The 23110-nt window shown below is 42.7% G+C and overlaps 1 protein-coding gene across 2 annotated transcripts in view; it reads right to left on the minus strand.

Annotated features, from left to right (window-relative positions):
• The window catches only part of HOMER3 (homer scaffolding protein 3), a 131269-nt gene that overhangs the window by 98314 nt on the left and 9845 nt on the right, over positions 1 to 23110 (minus strand). For both annotated transcript variants that reach the window (XM_018573500.1, XM_018573499.1), the window contains exon 3: positions 20369 to 20540. Coding sequence is in view for 1 of the 2 variants with exons in the window: in XM_018573499.1 (XP_018429001.1) it covers positions 20369 to 20400 (32 nt within the window). In the remaining variant the exon portion in view is untranslated. The remainder of the gene's footprint in view (positions 1 to 20368; positions 20541 to 23110) is intronic.

Genomic DNA, 23110 nt, shown 5'->3' on the forward strand with positions numbered 1-23110 from the left:
GAAGTATGAGTTTTGCGTTGAGGTTTGAGGTTGACCAATCTCTCTACTTATCTTTTGGTAACATAGTCATGGGTTATCAATGATAAGTGAAGGGGTAAAGTAGCAACAAACAACCATGGAAATTAGGGCCATAGCATTATTAAGAGGGGCCAAGATAATCCCAGTTCTCAGTATGAAGCAAAGGGGAGGTTATGGCAATAGCATAGATTTTGGGTGGAAGCAACATTTGTGTTTTCAATAAGAAACAAACTCTGGAAGCTGTTCCCAAAAAAGTCAGGCAAAGTCAATGGACTAGTCACAAGTATTGCCTGTGGTCTACCTGATATTTTCCTTATTACTGATTTACCGTGCCTTGTTCTGCACTGTCTCTGTTTTGCAGGGCCATCATGGTAAAGGCATGACTTTGTTTCCTCACATCAGAGCCTCCAAGAAGGAAAACATTAAACAGTACCTTCTGCCCCATGTGCTCCAAGATGGAGACTCTCATAGTTTAGAGTTAGGACCGCACTATAAGAGGTGTCTTGGCGCGGCTGTGCGGCTTTCACATTTTCTGCAGAAGAAAGCCCAGGCGTAGGTAAGAAAGCCCAATGCCCATAACTGGTTAGATATATGGATTTAGCACTTTTTAGAGACAGGGGCATCTCTAAGTCCAGACACCAGTGGCTTAAGTCTGGTGTCTGCTAGATATTACCTTAGATCTCTGGCTCATAACACTCCAAAGTTATTTTTATGTGCAGTTTCAGAATATACTGGTAGTTCTGTCCAAGTCAAGGATAAAGCTGTCCCACTCCTTTTGGCTTTACCCGATTTCTCAACTATCATGCACCAGTTGAATGACAGGTGTAAGGCTTATTATTAGGAGGAATTGGGGCTAATCTCAACTTGGGCAAAAATTGAGATCCCATTTACATCCTGAGCCTAGAATACCAGCGGTCCCTTAGTAACAATTTAAAGACTAGGACAGGTACTTGAACTTCAGCCCTGCTGTTACCTTACAAACACTTTAGGCCAGGTCAGCACACACCCATACACACACAAAATGCCTGTATATTAATTTGCTAATATAAAGTTACTGCAGTAGATAAAAGTAGAGCAGCATACAAAAAAATAATTATGGGCGAAGGGGATGTTAAAAATGCTTTCTTGTAGCCTTTCGGGAAGCAGCATTGGTCATCCCTGATATATAGTAGGAACTGAGAGGTATGACTTTCTTCTGGGCTTGTAAATTCTAACCTGTGTCATTTTTCTCTGACTAGTGAATAAAGCACGTCACCAGGCATATCTCTGCCTCCTACAGAAGAGGTTCAGTGGCTGTGACATTTCTGTGGCTGCAGGTGGTTAACGTGATTGGGCCACCTCTAAAGTAAAAAGGTTTCTAGATATGTATTCTAGCATTTAAGAATCTCATGCAAATAATAGTCATCCAACTTAAAATATTCACGCCAATGTTATAATTTTTCACTTGACACCACTGAGCTGTGTCATTCCACTAGGTGTTTGACAACATTCCTAAGTGTAGAACAGGCAAACCATCTGGTGAAGATAGGGGTATGAATGTAACAAAATGAGATAAAGGTCTGTATTAGTCACAATGCAGCCAAGTAATGGCAACTTAAATGACTTGTGCTGAAGTGAAGAAAAAAAACCTCACACATTTTAATCACGCCGCTTAAATTTAAATATGCCAACCTTGCTTTCTTACAGCAGCAATCATTAACAAGTTAGAAGGCAGATAGTCACACCGAACTAAGTAAAACAAATTTATTCTCGTCATCACAAAAGCAGATGCAGCCATTTTCCATCATACTTTTCTTCTTTTTAAGTACACATCTTCTGCGGCTAAATAGCACATAATAAATTGTTCTTTAAATAGAAAAGAGTATAAAATATTATATTCTGTACAAATATAATAATTGTGATCTGCAGAAGTGCATATACATAAAATAACGATTACTTCTCAGCTAATGCGCACAGGTGATCAATGCATTTGTGGATTACTGAAGATCCATTCCTTGATTGATTTACATTTTCTGTAATGGCTAATGTAAGAGACTGGTGTCACAGACAGGCTTCTATTTCTCCTGAATGCCTAAAAGGAAATTGCTATTTACATATCTTAGCGGGCTATTCACAAAGCTGCCGAAGGATCCAGCTGTAGCTTCGGCTAGCTTCGGTTTACCGGAGGCCTTCGGTTCAGTAGAACCGAAGGGCTGTTGTACGGGCTATTCACTATAGCCCGTACAGCTCCCGAAGTTGGCCGAGCGGCTCGGTTGAGCCGAAGGCATATGCCTGGGCTCGACTGAGCCGAGGTGAAATCCGAAGCTGGCCAAACGGCCGAAAGCCTGCTACTGACAGCTGTGCGGAGCCAGCCGTCATCTCATGCCTGGCTCCGGCCACTTGCAATGACAGATCAAAGTCACCTGGTTACCTAGTAACCTGGGGACACTGAACTGTCATGAGAGCTTAGCGGAGCCGGCGGTGACAGCTGGTCCCGGCCAATAGAAAACAGTTGGGCGGAGCTAGCTCCGCCCAATTGTTTTCTATTTTTTTTTCTACTTTTTTAACTGGCTTTCTATTCTGCTCGGTACCACAGAGGGACCGAGCAGAATAGCCGAGCCGAATGCCGCTCAGTGGCATTCGGCTATTCACTCAGTGCTGTTCGGGCCCCTATGAGAATAGGCTGAACAGCAGCGGGTAGCCTGCCGGAGGTTCGGCTCAGCCGATCCAGATGTTGGATCGCCTAAATCAAACTCCTTCTGCACTTCGGGTCGGCCGAAGTGCAGAACCCAGCCGAAGCAAACTGATGTACGGGTTGATTCGGCTGAAATCAGCCAAAAAAGCCTGAAGTGAATAGCTGAACACCGTTCAGCTCACTTCACTTTGGGTCGGTTATTCACACGGCTGCCTCTGGCAGCTTTGTGAATAACCCTCTTAGTCATTACAAACTGTATGCATTCTTAGGACTAAATTTGTTTCATTTTCCTAAACCCTATCTAAACCCAAAAACAAGAATTTTATATATTGCCGTTTTCCAGTCCTTAGATGAGGTGGCTCCACTCATTTTTATTTTCAGGCTTTTTTTTCCTGTAATCTCACCTTCACACACCTCCTGGCCCTGGGCTGGCTACGCTTATTCATCCACTGTATCTATGGAGAGAGCCTTGGTTGCCCCTTAGACTGGGCTTCAAACATGTCTGACGTTGTTTGTGTTCATTACATAGGAGATAATGGAATACAAGGTTACATAAGAAAGATAAGATTGTTTTGCTGTCATTGCAGTTTACAGGAAGTGACAAGGACACTGCATTCCAGGCAAGATCAACAAGTATTTTCTGTACTCGCTTTAGACCACTTTCAGACGGACGCTGTCCATTCTGATCAGCAGAGGATCGGTGAACAGATCCCCTGCTGATCTAAGAAAAAAGGAACAAATGTCACACTTGTGACATCAGGGCTCATTCAGTTTCTCCCCTCTTGTGATGGAGGAAAAAACTGAGCTGTACAGACCCATGTTGGGTGTGTGGGGAGTCGCATTTAAGCGAACATGTGTCTGTCTACATCCAATTACCTCAGATCCTCCACAATCAGGTCCGCCAAAACGGAACTCTGTTCTGTTTTGTTTTCCAGACCTAGATGGAGTCAGGGGTAATCAGACTCACGTCCATTTAGATCCGGCTTCCCATAAACTAGCACTGGGCTTCTGATCAGATCCACCTGAAAAACTAACAGGCCAAACTCATCAGAATGTCCGTGTGAAAAAAGAAAAGAACTGGTAAGTTGCAATATGTTGCATTTTTCATCATGGGTTTAGTTATCCTTTAAATATAAACTGGCTATATATAAGCTTGCACACTGTATATGCTGTAAGATAACTTTCAGCTATTTAACCTGCTTCTGCTTTCTCAAATGTCTGTACTTTTTGGACCACCTAGTCCCCTGTGACATAAACTTCATGCTAATTAATATCAGATTTGTTTCTGTTTCTAACCAGGCCCTGAAGACATTAAATTATCATGCTCATTATTAAGTGTGTAAAGACCAATTTCAGGTTCCTGTACTAGATTACTGTTTATGAAAAAATCCTAATTGACAAAAATTGCACAAACTGAAATGCTTTTACACTTGCCTTATGGAATTAGGAAGGATTTTCCCCTACTGGAGCAAATTGGTCCATGCATTATAGGGTTTTTTGTCTTCTTCTGGATCATCTGTGGGCATTGGGTTCTGTTTATGGAGGTCTTCTATTTATGTATTCAGTTTTTTTCCTCTATTAATTGAACTCGATGGACTTGAGACTTTTTTAACCTAACTTTGTAACTAACAATGAACATAGTTATTTCACTTATAAAATACTTTGTACCCCACCAATAGGTTAGTGTCACAATCAACTAAATACTCCCAACCAAATAATCCCATATATAAATCTAACTTCACATTTAATACAGCACTTGCTTGGTTTACAGATAAACCTATTCAAACATGATGATAAATATGATTTTCAAGGTATCTGAATTAGATGCCATCATAATATAAAATGCCATCTTAAAAGAAGAATAGTATTGGACATGGTGGCATTACGAAAATGACATTCCAGTGCCACGTCATCACACAACAAACATATTGGAGACAAGTAGTGACAGCAGGAGCAAGTTCAGAAGTTATATTAGAAGAGGTATAGAGATGTAATAAGAATGAGGAGCTCACTGAAATCCATTCAGTTGTTCCTAGCAACATTAATAAGAATTTTGTTTATGAACTGCATTTTAGAAAGCAAAGGCATTCTCACTGCTATGCTACCATCATAAATGAATAGTGAATACTATTCAAAAAAAATATCCTGGGTTAGAAAAGGTCTTGGGCACAGCTAGAAAAGGCTCCGCTACATTCATAGAAGATGTTATTCTAATCCTCACAGATAAATGGAGACAGCTAGGTTCAAGGCTTAGATGCAGAACAATAAATGTTTCTAGGTTATGGCCAACTAGTAGATTACTGTACAGAAAGTGGTATGCAATTCAAATCAAAATCAATTTATAAAAAAAGTACTATTAAAAACAGCATAAAATTAGACTATATAAAATTATTTATATATGCAAATTAGTTAGCGTAAGGCAGGGGTGCCCACAAGGTCGATCGCGATCTACCAGTGATCGCATAGACTTGCTAAATTCAACTAGGATATCTAGGTTTCAATGACTGCTAGTCATGAAGGGGTTAAGGGCCTTGTTTACTAAACTGGGAAACAAGGTGAAATGCAGTAAAGCGAATTGAATGCCAATATCCAATCATGTGTATGGAAGTAAAAAAATAAAGCTCCTTTTGACCATGAATGAATGTTTGAAGTGAACACAAGCTTACTTCACTGCAGTTCACCTCATTCATCTTTAAAGCACCCCATTAAGACTATTGCTCCTTCACCCCCCTTCCTATTACAAAAATGTAGATACATATATTAATTTGTTTTTGAAAATACCTTCTATGCGGTGCTCAGATCGCATTTTCGAGAAGGATGTCCCCAACTGCCCGCAACCTCCTAGAATACATATGTCACGCGTCCCAGGAGGCTCCAGGGCAACCTAGAACACTCTATGCATGAACCACGGTGGTTTGTTTGCAAGAACCTGCAAACGAGCACTGGTTTCCAATGCCATAAGGAAAGAAAATGGCAGCAGAGGATTGCAGCAGGACAGTGCTCTGAATTCATTAGACACGTGAGTAGGTGTTTGGAGGATAACCAAGGAAACCAGATAGGAGGGAACCAAGGAAACCAGATAGGAGGGTAATGAAAAAAACTTAACAAGGGGCCTAAAGCCCCGTTCACATTGAGCGATTTATCGCGCGTTAATTCCCGCGATATCGCCACAAATTACCGTGCGATATCGCGCTCCAATGCATTTCAATGGTGCAAAGGGTCCTGCTGTCGCGGGTCGTGTGTCGCTACAGCAGGACCCTTTTTGGAGCGGATTTAGCCGTGATTCAAGCTTGCTCAATGCAAGCTTGAACGCGATATCGCGCTGCAAATTTTGCGATATCGTGCAAATGCGCGATTTGCATATCGCGCAGTGGGAACGGGGCCTAAGTGTCCATCGTGCCACTGTCAGCCTCTCTGCCTGGTCCAAGTTAGCAATCCTTTGAATTTTTAAGGCAATGATGCTGTGCTGCGCACCAGTACAAATTCCTCTTCATTCGCCATAACTGGCCTCCACCCAGTCCAAGATTACTGATGGTAACATTACTGTCACACATAGGAGAGTAGAGGGTATGTACCCTGGGTAGGCACCAACCCAGACTGACTCAAAACCAGGCTTTATCATGGGAATTCAACCGGGTTGCAGGGCAGAAAGGAAGGGAAGTAAAAGCAACGGATGGGCTTGGTTATCAGGCAAACCTGTCACTTTTCCCTGAATGGCCAAATTATAGGTTCATGGTAACAATACATAAAGGCTTTATTAGCATCAGTCTACAAAGCATAGGAAGTTGGCAATGTAAATTTGCTGCTGTATAACTAGACCTATATTATATGAAGAAGCACACATGTCAATATAACAGAACACTATGCATTGTCAATTTGCTATGACAAGTTATAAACTTGCGTAAATATAAGGAAACCTGTCATCCAGCAGTTTGGAAGCCAAAATAAAAGTAAAAATACTGATTGTTTGTACAGACATCAGTATTTTACTGATTGTAAAAAATATCATATACACCAATTTAAATTGCACCCACTATTTTTCAGAGCCATACTAAATACTTCATAAAAATAGAACTCTGGTCATATTAAAAAAATTATGTTAGAACACTTATTTTAAAAAAACAGCTAAAGAGTAATAAAGATTTGGGGGCAAACTCAGTATTGTTTCTTTTAATGTGGCCGGAGTGAGGAAATCTTTTGTATATATGATCTTACATGATTTGACATAGTAAGGGCTCATGTATAAATGTGTCCCTTGTTGGTTATATTATTAACCTGTTACATTTTTTTTGTATTCCCCTCAGTGCAAAAGAACTGTAGAAGGGAGAACAATATCTGGTTCTGCTGTAAACCAGAAATTCAGGAACAGGGAACAGAAACCAGGGGCACATAAGTGCTAGCAACCATTGATGAAGCACTGGCGGCTCCACAAGGTAAAAGGTTGTTATGGAGCACCAACCTGCATCCAAGGATGCTGTTCGGCCCAGCCACTAGCATCCTAGCAAATAATGATGCTGAGCCACACAGCCTCTTTTGATTGCCAGGATGTTACCAGCTTGGCTGCACAGAATCACTGGTTGCTAAGATGCTGACAGCCCCACAGCATCATAGGTTGTTATGGTGTGTCCACTTGCATCCCTGCAACAAATGATAATGTGGCTTAGTCACCGGACAACCAATGATGCTGTGCACCCCCAGCTTCACTGGTTGCTAGGATGCCAGTTCCTGGGTTTGCAGTGTCATTTGTTGCTAGGATGCAGGCAGATGCATCATAGCAAACAATTACATTGTGCGCCCCACACAGCATAATTGGTTGCTAAGACATTGGTGGCCTCACAGCTATAGAGGTTGCTATGGTTTTCGCATCTGCGTCCTGGCAACCAATGATGCTTTGCGGCTCAGCCACCAGTCAGCCAATAATGCCAAGCTGGCGGCATAGTGCCATTGCTTCCTAGGACACATATAGAGTTTCTTTTCATCCAGGCTCACTGGCCAAATAGTTTGCCCATTTAGTGAACTGTGAATAGCTTGAGTTCAACTTAGGGATGCACCAGTTTTTCGGTGATACCGAATACCGATACGGTACTTCATGCCGGGTAATAACATGCCGCCCGGCTTCCTGATTGCCCGGGAAACTAGCTTTTTGTTGTTTAGCCGGCTTGATTGTGATTGGCCGGGAAACCGGCTTCCCAGTCAATCAGCATCAAGCCGGCTTCCTGGCCAAACAGGAAGCCAGGTGGCGAGTAATGACCCGCCTCCTTGATTGGCCAGGAAGCGGGCTCCATGATCTCCTACGCACTGCCAGTCAGAGGAAATCTTCCTCTGACTGGAAGTCCAGGTATCGGGGAAAGTATCAGAGCATTTGGGTGAGTACTCGCCCAAATACTCGGTATCGGCACCGATACTAGTATCAGTACCAGTACCGATATTAGTATTGGTATTGGTGCATCCCTAGTTCAACTCATAGTCAACCCAAAGCTCATCCTTAGTCATCAGGGCAAAGAGAAGAGGGGATATACCCAACAGGGATACAGACAGCAATTCAACCTGACAGGGGTTCTAATCCTTCCCTTACTCTATCCAAAACTATAAAAACAAGTTTGGGCTATACATACACTTTAGTAAGAGCCAGCAAAAAGGACAAGACTAAATGACCCAATTATATATTCAGGTAAAGCTATCACTGCCGAAATCTGCAGTGCAATGAAGCTAATCTTTATGCAGAGCAATGCATTCCAAGAACAGCATCCTTTCATTGCTGTCATTAATCTGAGCTGCACTGCTGGATGTGCAAGGTCCTGAAATGTCATTTTGTCAGGGATATTGACAGCAGTGCTCTGCATGTGCCAAGCATGGGTATTCTGATACCAGTGGAATGCAGCAGCAAGTGACATGAGGTCACACGAGAGCACCTATAAATACCCTTACATGAATCTTAGCAGATGACGTGCTGGCCTGTTTAGGAAACAAGACACATTCGTGACAAACCACTTTTTACATAAACTTTAAACAGCATCTGATTATATGATTTGTCAATTTATTTTTAACTTGCACAAGACCAAAGTTGCTGATCGCCCAACCAATCTACTCATACTACACTATGCTGCACCGCTGAAGCAACTAAATTGATTGGAAGGCACTGATGGACACATCATCTCCTTTGCCAAAGCTACACACTACAATACGTTAAAGGAGAACTATGAAGTGAGTGATTTCCACTCATCCTCATAGTTATAGCCGACCTGTGACAAATAATCTGTCACAGGTCAGCTCTATCGATCGAGAAGTGAGCAGAAACATGCAGCCGATCTGCTCAATTCCTGATCGTCTCCCTGCAGTGAGCAATGACTGTCAGTCACCGCTCCCCACAGGGATTCCCCCCTCCCTTCTCCGTTCCTCCAGCGCTGAGTGGAGGAACGAACGGGGGAAGGGGCGGGCACAGCTGGCTCTGCCTCTGGATAGGCAGAGCCAGCTGTCACTCACGCAGCTAGGTGGATCTCGACTATATTGTCGGGATCCGTCCCGGCTGTGTCGCTCTCAATATATTGCGGGCAATAGCTTGCTATATACTGAGCTTTGGGTCACAGGAGGAGGTTAGTATATGTCCTCCTGTGACCCTAAAGAGAACTATGGGGGGCAAAATTATGAAATATAACAATATTAAGTTTTTATAACTTGTAATATGTTAACGGACAATTCTACATTGTTCCAGCTAGATGGATAAATGGAGAACTTAGGTAGAACATTAAAATTTGGCATATTTATGAAAAACGTAACTTGTTTCCAGGATTTTTCTTTCTCCCTTCAAGTACTATATGCATGTGTTTTAAAGGCCATCTCCAGGCAAACAGAAAACCTCCCCCTGCAGTGTCTAGGGCAGGGGTGGGTAACTCTGGCCCTCCAGCTGTGCTATAATTACAAATCCCAACATGCCTCTGCCTCTGGGAGTCATGCCTGCAAATGTCAGTCTTGCAGAGTCTCAAGGGACGTGTAGTTACACGATAGCTGGAGGGCCGCAGTTGCCCACCCCTGGTCTGGGGGACTGATATAAAGCAATTTTACTTACCTAATCCCCTCTCCTGTCAGCTCCAGGACAGTATCCCCCCTCCAATCCAGCTGTTGGAGACCCGCTGACATCTTCACATTTAATGCACGGCCCATAGACCTGCATTAAATATGAGGATGCCATGGGGCAGTCCATGACCCAGAACAGGGGGGCGAAGAGGTAAGGGCTAACTGCCAGGAGAGCAGGGATCAGGTAAGTAAATCTGTTTGGAAGAATCCCCTAGACATAAACAAGCAGTTAACACTTGCAGTGCAGGGGCATCCTATTGGAAAAACAGAAGATTTATTCCACTGTGCCCGCATTGTGTCACAGACAAAATTCTGTCTGAGGAACTTATGAAAATAGGGAATACTTACCTGCCCTGCTATCCCTGCCGAACCTCTTTGCTCTCTACCGCTGCCAAAGAATCTTCAGCATTGTATATACTTCAAGTGTGACGGATGCCTGGGAACCAACTGTTTTTCCTTCCCCTGATCTCTATGTCACTGCTGTGCCATAACATGACAAATGGACCGACAGAAGGAACACAGAGTGGGCCAGGTATTCGAAACTCCTGGAAGTGGCTGATCTTGAAGATCTTGTAGCTCTTCAAGAGAGGGACGAGCTGCACCACGGGCAACAGGATTGGTAAGCATTCATTATTTCCTTTGCAGGAAATGTATTTAGTTTTTAGATATAGTTTAATTAAATAATGAAACTTCCTTAAATTAAGGATGTTCAGAAAATAGCAGGTATTACCTCAATGTCTTTAGATGTCTTCTGGACTTGTTTGCCGCATAAACACAAATACTTAGCCGTGTTTAACAGTTGGAAGGGGCAGGGAATAAGCACATATACCCCTGGTGCTAGTTTATTTTAGGGGAAATAATACTGATTGGACAAAGTTTTTAAAACCAATAATTTATTTATCTTAGGACTCTCAGCTGTGGTTATCTGCAGGGAACGCCTAGATATGTGACACCATTGCCCAGTTTGGTTGTCCTCAGTTGCTTCACTGTGTTAAAGCTGATCTAGAATAGGCAAATATTGTCTAAATACAAGATTTACATACTCTTTGAATCTCAGTGCGCCTTATGTACTTCTTCCAGATCTGTGCAGTAATCCAGTGTGACATTTTGAGGGTTGTTCACAAAAGGGTGAAGAGTTTGGAGAAGTGAACAATCTAGGACAACATAGCTGAGCTGGAAAGGGAGCTGTATTGGAGAATTTTTCCAAATCAGCTATGTTGTCCTAGATTGTTCACTTCTCCAAACTCTTCACCCTTTTGTGAATAACCCCCTTTGCCTCTGTAATAAAGACCAGTCACTGCTGCTCTCTCTCCTTGTGCAGGGTGACTGGTCTTGTCTTCACCCCCTCCTGTAGTTTTCTGTAGGCAGCCTATGGTGGGTGGGGCCTGTTGGGCACCTCCCACAGCTCTACACTCTTCACAAGTTATGTACAGCACAGTAAGGATATCACGGCTACATATAAATGGTAAGTTGGGCTTGCAAATGACTTTGGTGCACACACATTAGATTTATATCCTTTGGAGTTATTGAGGGATATATTTACATGAAAATCTTACGTATGAAACGAAAATATAGTTTATTTAAAGCAATCAGCCATGAAACACCTGTTTTAGAAGCCCCCTAATGGAGACTGCTAGAGTCTAACTCTCGGCCAATTTGTTTCTGTAGATAAGAAGGGTGGAATCAATGCTAAATTTAGCATGACATTGTAAACTGAATCCTGACACTGATGGTGGATTTGGTGTAAACACAATTTAATTATATAACTGCCATTCAACAAAGTGCTCTATTTTGCTGGGCACAGATTCCCTATAAGTTGGATCGACCATGAACATTTGACTTGATCCACCAGACATAGATAGACACCACACTACAAGATCTGAGTCTGTATAGCGAGGTTCTTATCGTGTCCTTGTCCTACTTACTTTTTTCTACATAGTTTTTCCTGGTCTTGCATTCTGCTTTTATGCAAACTCCCTATTTATATTTAAAAGGCTATGCATTTTCTTTTCTCCGTCACTGCAAAATGATCAGAAAACATCTGTTCTCTCTTGCATAATGTCGGTAATAATTTGCTTATACTCATTTATGAAGGTTATATGTGCCGGACTGTGGAGTCCAGTGCACTGGCAAGTGATAATAGGGGGCATTCTAAGAGCAGTGATACCGTGTAGATAACCAAGAATCTCACACCTACAAATGCATAATCCTTGGAATCCCATGTGGTATGTAAAGAATACTACCTTGTGACACATTTCCAGAGACGCCAGTTACACAGCGCACCTTCCGTGAGAGCCTCACAGCTTCCAGGTAGTACTGTCCTGACACAGCATGTTACTTTTCGGTGTTATAAAGTAGGCACAATATTTTTGGGGCCTTCGCAGCACCAATTAAATTTAGAAACCACAAAAAGCAAAAAAAAAGCTAATAAGGCTGAAAAATGCCAGACAGAAAGTTTAAAACCAACTTATCCTGAATCCTTAAAGTCTACAGTATCTCTAGAGAAACCAAAACAGTTCGACTTGAAGTGGGGCTACCCTTGCACTGCAAGGGTTAACTGTTGTAAATTATGATTGAAGTAGATATATTAGGGGTATGTTTAGGGTGTATTCTCATGTATCGCATTCTTTTAGCTGATGTTATTTAACACACCTATGCTAACAAGGTTTTTATTGTGTTAGTCTATTGACCAGTTAATGTAGTGTTCAAATATATGTACTGTATTTATATTTATCTGCGTTGTGAAAATCCAGGCAACCTCAGCTCTTTTCCAGAGAGTAGCATTTAATTGGATCGAAGAAACAGATGAACAGGAACAGTTCAACAGAGTAATACAGAGTAAAATATCTAGACCTCAGATGATAAAGGTTCCATTAGGGACCCACTCTAACTACCCAGCATATATCTCCAATCTATATAAGCACCTCTGTGCCTCTCTTCATGACTCTGAGCTCCCCTCCTCTCAGCCACCTTAGGCTCTCTATTTATATACAGTTTAGTGTCATTCACTAACACTGAATGGATTCTGATTGGCTGGTCTAATTACCCCTTTGATGTTAGTTAACTAACCACTGTTCCATTGTGTACAATCAACAAAACAGGATGGTCAACTGGTCAATAGACTAACACAATAAAAACCTTGTTAGTATAGGTGTGTTAAATAACATCAGCTAAAAGAATGCGATACATGAGAATACACCCTAAACATACCCCTAATATATCTACTTCAATCATAATTTACAACATTAACTAGTAATTTCTTTTCTAGGTTACTGGTGTAAAGCACTTTTACTTACTTGATCTCCTCTCCCGATGGCTCCAAGTCCAGCGCCCACAGGCTTTCCCCCCTACACTGCAGCAGTTGGAGGCCCGCTGTTGTCATCCAGTACAATGAAGGGTCCATAGCCCTCCATTATATGTAAGGATGTCAGGGAACAGTCGCTAGGTCAGAGTGTGGGGGAGATAAGGTGAGGGCTGACTGCTGGGGGAGTGGGAAACAGGTAAGTAAAAGTTCTTTGCACCATTCCCTCAGATCCCAGCTTCCCCAGCAGTCGGCGCTTACTTCATCTCCCCCACGCTCCGTCCTAGGGACTGTCCCTTGACATCCTCATGTAAAATGCAGGGCTTTAGACTCTGCATTGTACTTGATGATATCAGCAGGCCTCTGACCGCTGATGTGTTGGGGGGAATGCTGCGGGCCCTGGACTTGGAGTCTGTGGGAGGGGAGATCAGGTAAGTAAAAGTCCTTTGCACCAGTCCCCTAGACACAAACAAACAGTTAGTCCTTGCAGTGTGGGTGTAGACCCATTTAGTATCCCCTGAGATAGGCTTATAGTTAGCCAACCCCCAAAATGTTATCACTAATACTTAGCCTAACCCCTATCCTTAACTGAACCCTTACACTTCATCTTAACTCCTAATCCTAAACTTAACTTTAACTCATCAAGCAAACCCTTTAAAGGGACTTTGTCATTTGTCCACTTATAGTAAAGTAACTGGTCCTCTTGATAGTCCACCTCCTCTGCTACTAATTTTAACCTTCTCCATGCCTCTGTGTAGCACTATTTACTTGCTGGAACCCTAAGTAAAAAGCCTGGTGTAAACTCAGTGTTGGAGCTTACATAGAGCTAAGGACCTCCCTTGGCCCTCAAGTGACATTGCTTGGACCTTGAAGTCAGCCACTTATGTACTTAACCCTTAAAATTAACCCCTAAACCTAACATTTAAATGTAATCTCAATGCCTAAACCTAACCATTAAAAGTAACATTAAAGTGTATCAAAACCAAACCCTTTATTTTAACTGGTGATCCTGCCAGTAACATACTTCCTGTTCTAGAACAGGACCTGTGTTAAGTCTACATAACAACTCTCCCTCTCCTCATCTACAAAACATTGACAGATGTAAACTGGGCAGGGCTGATAACACTGCAACGCTAAGCTGACCATACACTATACACTAATACATTTCGTTTGTTCAGCCAGTGGGCTGAAGTAAAGAATTATCAGGCTCCTCTATCCACACTAATCCGCGCAGATGGACAAATCTTCCCCACGAAGCTATTGGCACAGTTTAGCTGACAATTTTTAACCCAGCTCCATCAACAAAAGTAGAGTAGCTGACTTTTGATGAGCCACCAAGACTACACTGTAAGAGTTTCAGCTAATTTCTGTGTATCAGCCAAAATTCTATCAGTGTATGGTCAGCTTGAGGTGCAGAGGACACAGGGCAGCACTAGATTTCTAGCAGAATCAAAAGGTTTTTTTTTGCACTTATCAAGCAGATATGACAAAAATTAATTCAGCTGTATATCAAACAGAACAAAGGAAAGTGAATAGGAAAAAAAATAGGGATGCACCGATACCGGTTTTGCGGTATCAAGTACGAGTACCAATATTTATCTTTCGGTACTCACCGATACCAAATACCGATACCCGTACTTCCAGGAGCATGGAGCCGGCTTCCCAGCCAATCAGGAAGCCAGACGGGGCCTTCCTGATTGGCCGGGAAGCAGGCTTCATGCTGTTTGGCTGGTTCAATGCTGATTGGCAGGGGAAGCCGGCTTCCTGGCCAATCAGGAAGCTGGGCAGCAATCAGCATTAAACTGCCACTGCCAGTCAGAGGAAATCTCGGCCAAAATACTGGGTAACGGTACTGGTGCATCTCTAGTTTGCTTACACTTTAACCCCTAAATGTGATCCTTAAACATCACCTAAACCTAGTCAATACATTTAATTGTTTTATTGTGACAAACACAGCAGTATCACACTGATAATAATGCCAAAAAAAATGTTCTGCAATGGCAGGCATTAGGCTGTAATGGTTGTCCATACAATGGAGCTCTCTGTGATCTAAATTATATGTTCTGTAAACTGATGAATTATACACCAGAAAGGAAGAAATGTTGTCTCCCCAAGGCTCTGCTCAGGAAAATACAATCGCATTTAGTTAGTAAGGCAGCAACCAGCATGTGCAATATATGACTGCAACTGATCAGCAGCCATTTGACTTCTGTAAATAGACATAAAGTTGGATTTTTTGGGGGGAACTTGGATACAGTGGATGTAGACATTAAAGCGCCACACCAATTAAAATAGTCCCAGATACAACTATATTCCCCTAGGGTCAGGGGACATTCAAGCAGTGTAACCAACGTGTTTCAAAATCCAATACACACCCCGTTTATCAGGGCTTAAAGTGACACTAAATTCAGGAGTTAAATCTTCAAAATGCATTTAGGTACCTTAACTAATAACAAAAATGTATCTTATTTGTGTATCAGTCAGCTGTAGATCCTCAAATCATCTCTGAATTGGTGCTGACACTGTCCTTCCTTCTGGAGGGTGGCTACTTTTGTTCCCCATGGTCTCTGTGTACATACACAGGGACCATGGACCATGTAGAGTAGCCACCGCTCCAAGCTCACTCCTGTGATGGACTACAGTCTCACGTTTAGTTTACTAATTTGTATTGAGATTGTAGTTCATCACGGGAGTGAGCTTGGATCGGTGACTACTTTACAACACACACAGGGACCATGGGGAACAAACGTAACCACCCTCCACAGTGTCAGCACCAATTCAGCACAGTTTCAGCACCAATTCAGAGATGATTTGAGGATCTACAGCTGAGTGATACACAAATAAGAATAAGTTTTGCTAATAGTTAAGGTACTTGAACATATTTTTTTTTTTTTTTAATTCTTTATTTTCAGTTTTTCAGTTGTACAAACAGTGGGTAATTAGAGAAAGAGGGGTTGTGCAGTACAGTAAAATACATTGGGTACAGCATAAATATGAGAAGTGTATATAAGACTTTACAATTCCACTGGTTTGGTAGCCCCAATGTGGGCAAAGTAGACAGGCATTTCAGTGTGTATTTACGCGCCACCACCCATGGGTGAAGCGCAACCACCATGCCTTGGCATGCGCCAGGCTTTGCAGGTCTCACTAAGAAAGGCAGTGCAGTCAAATACCTGCCATGTTGAGGACGTAGCACGGACGACACAAAAAGATGGGGTGGGAAGGAGAAGACAGAGAAGGGTTTGGGACTGAGACTTGGGGAGGATAGGAATCAGGGTGGGAGTCGGCGGAAGCGTAAGTTGGGTGAGCATTCAACCGAGTCCTGGCAGGAATGGGACCTCTTGATTTGCGTTTCACCGCAAGTGCGGCACAATGTCTCATTCCACCATGAGAGCGCCATACTCCGGGGAGTAGAGGTAATCCAGTAGAACCAGGTTTTCCGGAATTTGTCATCAGTATGGTGCAGAGTCGCAGTGAGCTCCTCCATCACCCGTGTTTCGTCCACCTTACGGAGCCACATTGTGACCGTGGGTGGGCTGGAACTTTTCCAGCGTAGCGGGATACAGGCCCTGGCAGCGTTGACCAGGTGAATGAGTAGAGATGCGCGGTATTTGGTCCTAGACAGGGTGGACCTGTGGAGCAACAGGGCGGCCGGATCCCCAGCCAAAGACATCCCCGTCAGGTGTTTGATTTGAACGTATTTTTAAGATTTAACTCCTGAGTTTAGTGTCACTTTAATGAGAGAAGTCATGTATGTGGACTAAAGTCTCTGCAGCTTGAAATTTGTATTGACTTGTGAGGGAAGAACTTCAGGCTTGTCAGCAGCTGGTTCAGTTTTGCTGACAAGCCTGAAGTTCCCTCATCACAGTTCAATAAAACTTTCAAGCTGCGGGGATTGTAGTCCACATGCATGACTTCTCTCATTAAGTCCCGATGAAGGCAGTGTGTACTGGACTTCCGAAATGTGTTGGCTATTCTACCTTGACCATATGGGAATAAAGTTGTATCAGGACAATTTTAATTGGTATGGCTCTTAATTTCCCACATCTACTGTTGTTAACTGTAGAGCCAAGAATACAGTGGGCATCTTTAAGTGCCCATTCACACTGGGCGTATAATCACGTTATTTCCGCCGCGTTATCGCGCAAATTTGCAGCGAGAAGTCTCTGTCCAATGATTTTCAATGGAGCTGTTCTATTGAACAGCTCCGTGTAGCTCGTAGCGCTCGCTTGTGCGGGACCCTTTTACCCGTGGATGTTGCGCGATTTTTCTATTTTTGCATGCAGCCCGACGGTGAAGGTCGCGTGATCGTCTCTAGAATGTCGCTCAAACAGTCGCGCTATACCCAGCCGTGTGGATCCGCTCAAGGTAAGTGTTGCTTAGTGTGAATGAGGCCTTAGACTGCGGAAGCTGCCTACCTCTTAGCCAGATCACACATATTCACATGAAGCAACATGAGAATAACCACATGGGTCCAGTGTTCTTTCCACACTTCCAGGTTTTTATTGTTGTCTGTGTCCCTGTTAGGAAGATTCACTCTCTATATTTGTGCTAAATACCAGTGTCACCGGGAATAAAAGTAAGGGTAAATCCAAAATTTTCGGTTCCCGCCAGAACAGGAACAGAGGGGAAATTTTGCAATACTTGCACAATGACAACTGTCAAAGAAGGAATATCCCTCACATTGGAAAGATATTCCCCTCCTCCCTGTTAATTCTACAGGAAAAAAGGGAATAGGAAATCTCCATAATGACAAAAAAAAAACCTGACAGTGGTTATAATTCTCTATCCAAAAAATAAAAAAAAGGTTTTGGCTTTAGGTATACTTTAAATACGCCCAAATGGGACAGAAAAATAAAAACTGACCTTGGCAACCAACATAGTGTCTGACAGATGCAAAGCCTGAGTGCTATGGACAAGGCATCCATCTATGGAGGAAGAAATCACTTAAGAGCCAATCGGTCTTTGTTTGACTTTTTAGCCTATATATGTTCTGATCAGATCTTAGAGCTGACCTCCGAGAATTTAAAGATAATTCTTCCATTGGCCACTCCCCCTCAATGCAATTATTAAATGCTTCTTTGGTTTGGGGGTAGACATATAAGCAATACTTACCTTATTCCTAACTCCTGCAGGCTTCCTCCATGAGGACCATGCCCCAAAGCCTCTTCTCTAAGATGCTTTGGCCTGTGGTTGCCTGCTGATGTCATCAAGTACAAAGTAGTCCTATAGTCCTGATTGTACATGGGTATGGTGAAGTACTGCCTGTAAGCTGGAGTGTCGTGGAGAAGAGGAGAGAGACAGAGTCTGCTGAATTGAGGAATAAGTATTATACCTTATTACTCCACCCCTAGACCTAATGAGCAATTTATCCTCACAGTGCAGGGGGGCTCACTGCAAGGTTGGCTTTTATTATATATTACCAAGAGTTCCACTTTAAGATACTCAGTTTTCTCAATCAAAATCATTCATACTAAACAATCACTGGTGCCGTGTATTGGTTGCCTTGCCCTTATCAACAGCCGTTTTTCATTAATAAATTATCACAACGTGGAGAAGAGTGGAACACTAGTCACAGAGATAGGTAGATAGATGGCTAAACAGACAGAGAGTAGATAGATAGATAGATAGATAGATAGATAGATAGATAGATAGATAGATAGATAAAGAGAGATAATGAATGAGAGCGAGGGGGAGAGAGAGAGAGAGAGAGGGACAAAGAGAGAAAAATGGAGACAGTGATAAAGGGAAAGAGAGGGATAGTGATGAAGAGAGAGAAGAAGAAAAATAGAGCTAGAGATAGATAGAGAGGGGGGGGGGTAGAGAGTGAGAAATATCCCTCACATTGGAAAGATATTCCCCTCCTCCCTGTTAATTCTACAGGAAAAAAGGGAATAGGAAATCTCCATAATGACAAAAAAAAAACCTGACAGTGGTTATAATTCTCTATCCAAAAAATAAAAAAAAGGTTTTGGCTTTAGGTATACTTTAAATACGCCCAAATGGGACAGAAAAATAAAAACTGACCTTGGCAACCAACATAGTGTCTGACAGATGCAAAGCCTGAGTGCTATGGACAAGGCATCCATCTATGGAGGAAGAAATCACTTAAGAGCCAATCGGTCTTTGTTTGACTTTTTAGCCTATATATGTTCTGATCAGATCTTAGAGCTGACCTCCGAGAATTTAAAGATAATTCTTCCATTGGCCACTCCCCCTCAATGCAATTATTAAATGCTTCTTTGGTTTGGGGGTAGACATATAAGCAATACTTACCTTATTCCTAACTCCTGCAGGCTTCCTCCATGAGGACCATGCCCCAAAGCCTCTTCTCTAAGATGCTTTGGCCTGTGGTTGCCTGCTGATGTCATCAAGTACAAAGTAGTCCTATAGTCCTGATTGTACATGGGTATGGTGAAGTACTGCCTGTAAGCTGGAGTGTCGTGGAGAAGAGGAGAGAGACAGAGTCTGCTGAATTGAGGAATAAGTATTATACCTTATTACTCCACCCCTAGACCTAATGAGCAATTTATCCTCACAGTGCAGGGGGGCTCACTGCAAGGTTGGCTTTTATTATATATTACCAAGAGTTCCACTTTAAGATACTCAGTTTTCTCAATCAAAATCATTCATACTAAACAATCACTGGTGCCGTGTATTGGTTGCCTTGCCCTTATCAACAGCCGTTTTTCATTAATAAATTATCACAACGTGGAGAAGAGTGGAACACTAGTCACAGAGATAGGTAGATAGATGGCTAAACAGACAGAGAGTAGATAGATAGATAGATAGATAGATAGATAGATAGATAGATAGATAGATAGATAAAGAGAGATAATGAATGAGAGCGAGGGGGAGAGAGAGAGAGAGAGAGGGACAAAGAGAGAAAAATGGAGACAGTGATAAAGGGAAAGAGAGGGATAGTGATGAAGAGAGAGAAGAAGAAAAATAGAGCTAGAGATAGATATGGGAAGGAAACTGCAAGCAACAGGATAAGGTGAAACAAGTGGAAAAACTTTTTACCTGTCACCAGCATCAGACACCATGATATCTCTGACATATTAGAATATTGGCTGGATTGCTGTCATCCACAGAGTAAAAGCATGCACTGCATATCCTAGCTGTACTGAGCTGACTACATATCAAATCACAGGGAAGACCAATGGCATGTATCTAAGGTTTCATTGTGCCATCCCCGGTGGCAGTGAATGTGGCATGTATGCTCGGTTTACACGTGTGGAGTGCAGCAGGCAGTGTTATCGGTCAGTGTAGTCTGACCACAGCACGATGCAGTCACTTACGCGCAGTCCTTCTCCATGTCTGTCTCTTTCATCGCTGTCCTGTCACTTTGCCGTCGTCTTCTCCTCCACTGTGCATGTGTCTGGAGCCGGATGCTGTCCAAATTTCCTGTGATGTCCCACTTCCCAGACCCGCTAGATCCCCGGCCACCCCCTCTGCCCCAGACACAAAGGGCTGAGCGATCAAGGCAGACACACAAGGCTCTCCCGGCTCCTGTGTACGGACAACTTTCCTCCACTTCCCTGTGACCACCGATCAGCACTGATCACAATAAAAGTCCTATGCACAAGGCAGTGCCATCCATGGCTGCAGTGATCAGCGCTGGCAGACGTGCCCTCCTATTCCTCGCTCCCTTGCTATGGAGTACTCTTCTCTCTTTGTTCTACTAGGAGGCTGAACGGCTTTCCTTCCTCTTCCAGCTGCCCCATCCCATCACATTTTCTTCCGATTTTTTTCCGATCCTCACTTTATTTGGAAGCTGTTTGGAGACTCGCTGTCTCCCTCTACTGATGGAGAAAATGCTACTTTCTCCATTTCCTATTCCGTTACTCTTTTGTTTCCCCAAAACTTGACATGGATTGGGAATGTCACTAGAAAGTGGTGAACATCAACTTCATTTACTCATCGGTTTGAAAAAAGTATATGTATGGGCTGCATCGCATCCAATCAGATTTGCTTTTTCTTCCCCAATTGAGTTTACATTGCAGTTATATGTGAACCCAATCATTAACTTGTTGCTGTCGGTGTATATACTGTATGTGCAGCACAGCGGTGGGCTTTGATGACATACTGCAACTTACACCCTAACATTCTGACCACTGAAAGGTGAAGTAAAGAACATTATCTCATTACATTGGCACCTGGAAGTGGCTGGGATATATAAGCCAGCAAGTTGATGTATTGGGAGGAACAGAAAAAAATGGGCAAACAAGGATTTGAGCGAATTTGACAAGGGCCCAATTGTGATGGATACACAACTGGTCAGAGCAACTCCAAAACTGCAGCACTTGGGATGTTCCCAGTCTGCAGTGGTCAGGACCTACCAAAAGTGGTCCAAGGAAGGAAAACCAGTGAACTGACAACAAGGCCATTGGCAGCCAAGGCTCATCAATGCACGTGGAAAAACGAAGGCTGGCACGTGGAAAAAATGGAGGCCCCACCCCGCAACTTACAGGACTTAAAGGATCTGCTGCTGACGGCTTGGTGCCAGATACTACAGCATCCCTTCAGAGGTCTAGTGGAGTCCATGCCTCAAAAGATCAGGGATGTTTTGGCAGCCAAAGGGGACCTACTCAATATTAGGCAGTTGGTCATAATGTTATGGCTGATTGGTGTATATGCATACAGTCAGCATTGCTGTTTTGACATCACACACACCCAGCACTGTGATTGTGATGACATTAACAGCTCCCAATCACTTAACAACAATTGGGGACCGGTAGGATAGGCTCCCAATCAAATGATCACTGTGACTACCAATCATAATACTTCACATGATGGGGAAGCCTAGTAACATTTCTGATGTTAAGAATCATCCTCTAACTACCCCTTGTACAGCCATTCAATTACAACCTCCCAGGGCAAGGCACTATTTTAAAATGGCTTTTTTGTTGCAGATCACACAAAAAAGGTACAGAACCAATGAATGATCCAGTGCTAGCCAGAACTCGTGACATTCAGTACCAGCACCAGCCAGTGTCATCCAGTGCCAGCCAGAACTAATATCATTCTGTGCGAGCCAGTACCAGTGTCATTCAGTACCAGTGCCTGCCAGAACCAATGTCATCCATTGCCAGCAGGAACTAGTGTCATCCAGTACCAGTGTCATTCAGTATCAGCGCAAATCAGTACCAGTGTCATCCAGTACCAGAGGCAGCCAAAACCAGTGCCTATACAACCAGTTCCAGTGTCATCCAGTACCCCAATAATCCAGTACCAGTGGGACTATGAACCAGTGCCAGCAAGAACCAGTACCTGTACAGCCAATACTAGTGTCATTCAGTACCATCATCATCCAGTACTTATGCCAGTCAGAACCAGTGCCAGCTAGAACCAGTAGCTGCACATACAATACCAGTGTCATCCAGTACCAGTGTTACCCTGTTCCAGCCAGAAACAGTGACTGGTTACTACAAGTGCCAGCTATTTTGGGGTGTTTGTACTTTCCTGGCATTTTAGAGCCTCCCGAAATCTAAAAGGTAGATAGGTATTCAGATGCATAATTTATGTCCCTTGGAAGCCTGAAGGTGCTCCTTGGATTTTGAGCCCCACTATATAAATAGGCTGCAAAAAAGTCTCACATATGTGGTATCCTCATGCTTAGGAAGAGCACCCTAAGGGGTTAATTTTAAATTTAACTCCTTCATGACTGATGTTCAAAGTATGTCGCTGTTACTAAGTGTGATACTTAGTGGCAGTGACATTGTATGCCAGGTGAAAACGATTAGCTTTTAGAGAAAAATTATTACATTTTAGGTCTTAGGCTGATAAGTACAGAAAAATGTCTAAAATCCTAGAGATATGAGGTGTTTCCAAATAAATGAATGTATTTAATGCATTTTTTTTAGCTGTGCTACTTTTTTCAAAAAATACTACAAATCAAAACTGAGGGAAAAGTGTTTTCTTTAATTTTTTCCTCAATTTTAATATTTTATTTGTCCTAAGTGAGGCGTTAGGTACACATATGTGATATAAATATATAGCCCTATCTGTCCTCTACAAAACAATATATAATATGTGTGGGT

The sequence above is a fragment of the Nanorana parkeri genome, unplaced genomic scaffold (assembly GCF_000935625.1).
Source record: "Nanorana parkeri isolate BGI_ZX_2015 unplaced genomic scaffold, ASM93562v1 scaffold2402, whole genome shotgun sequence".
NCBI lineage: Eukaryota > Metazoa > Chordata > Amphibia > Anura > Dicroglossidae > Nanorana > Nanorana parkeri.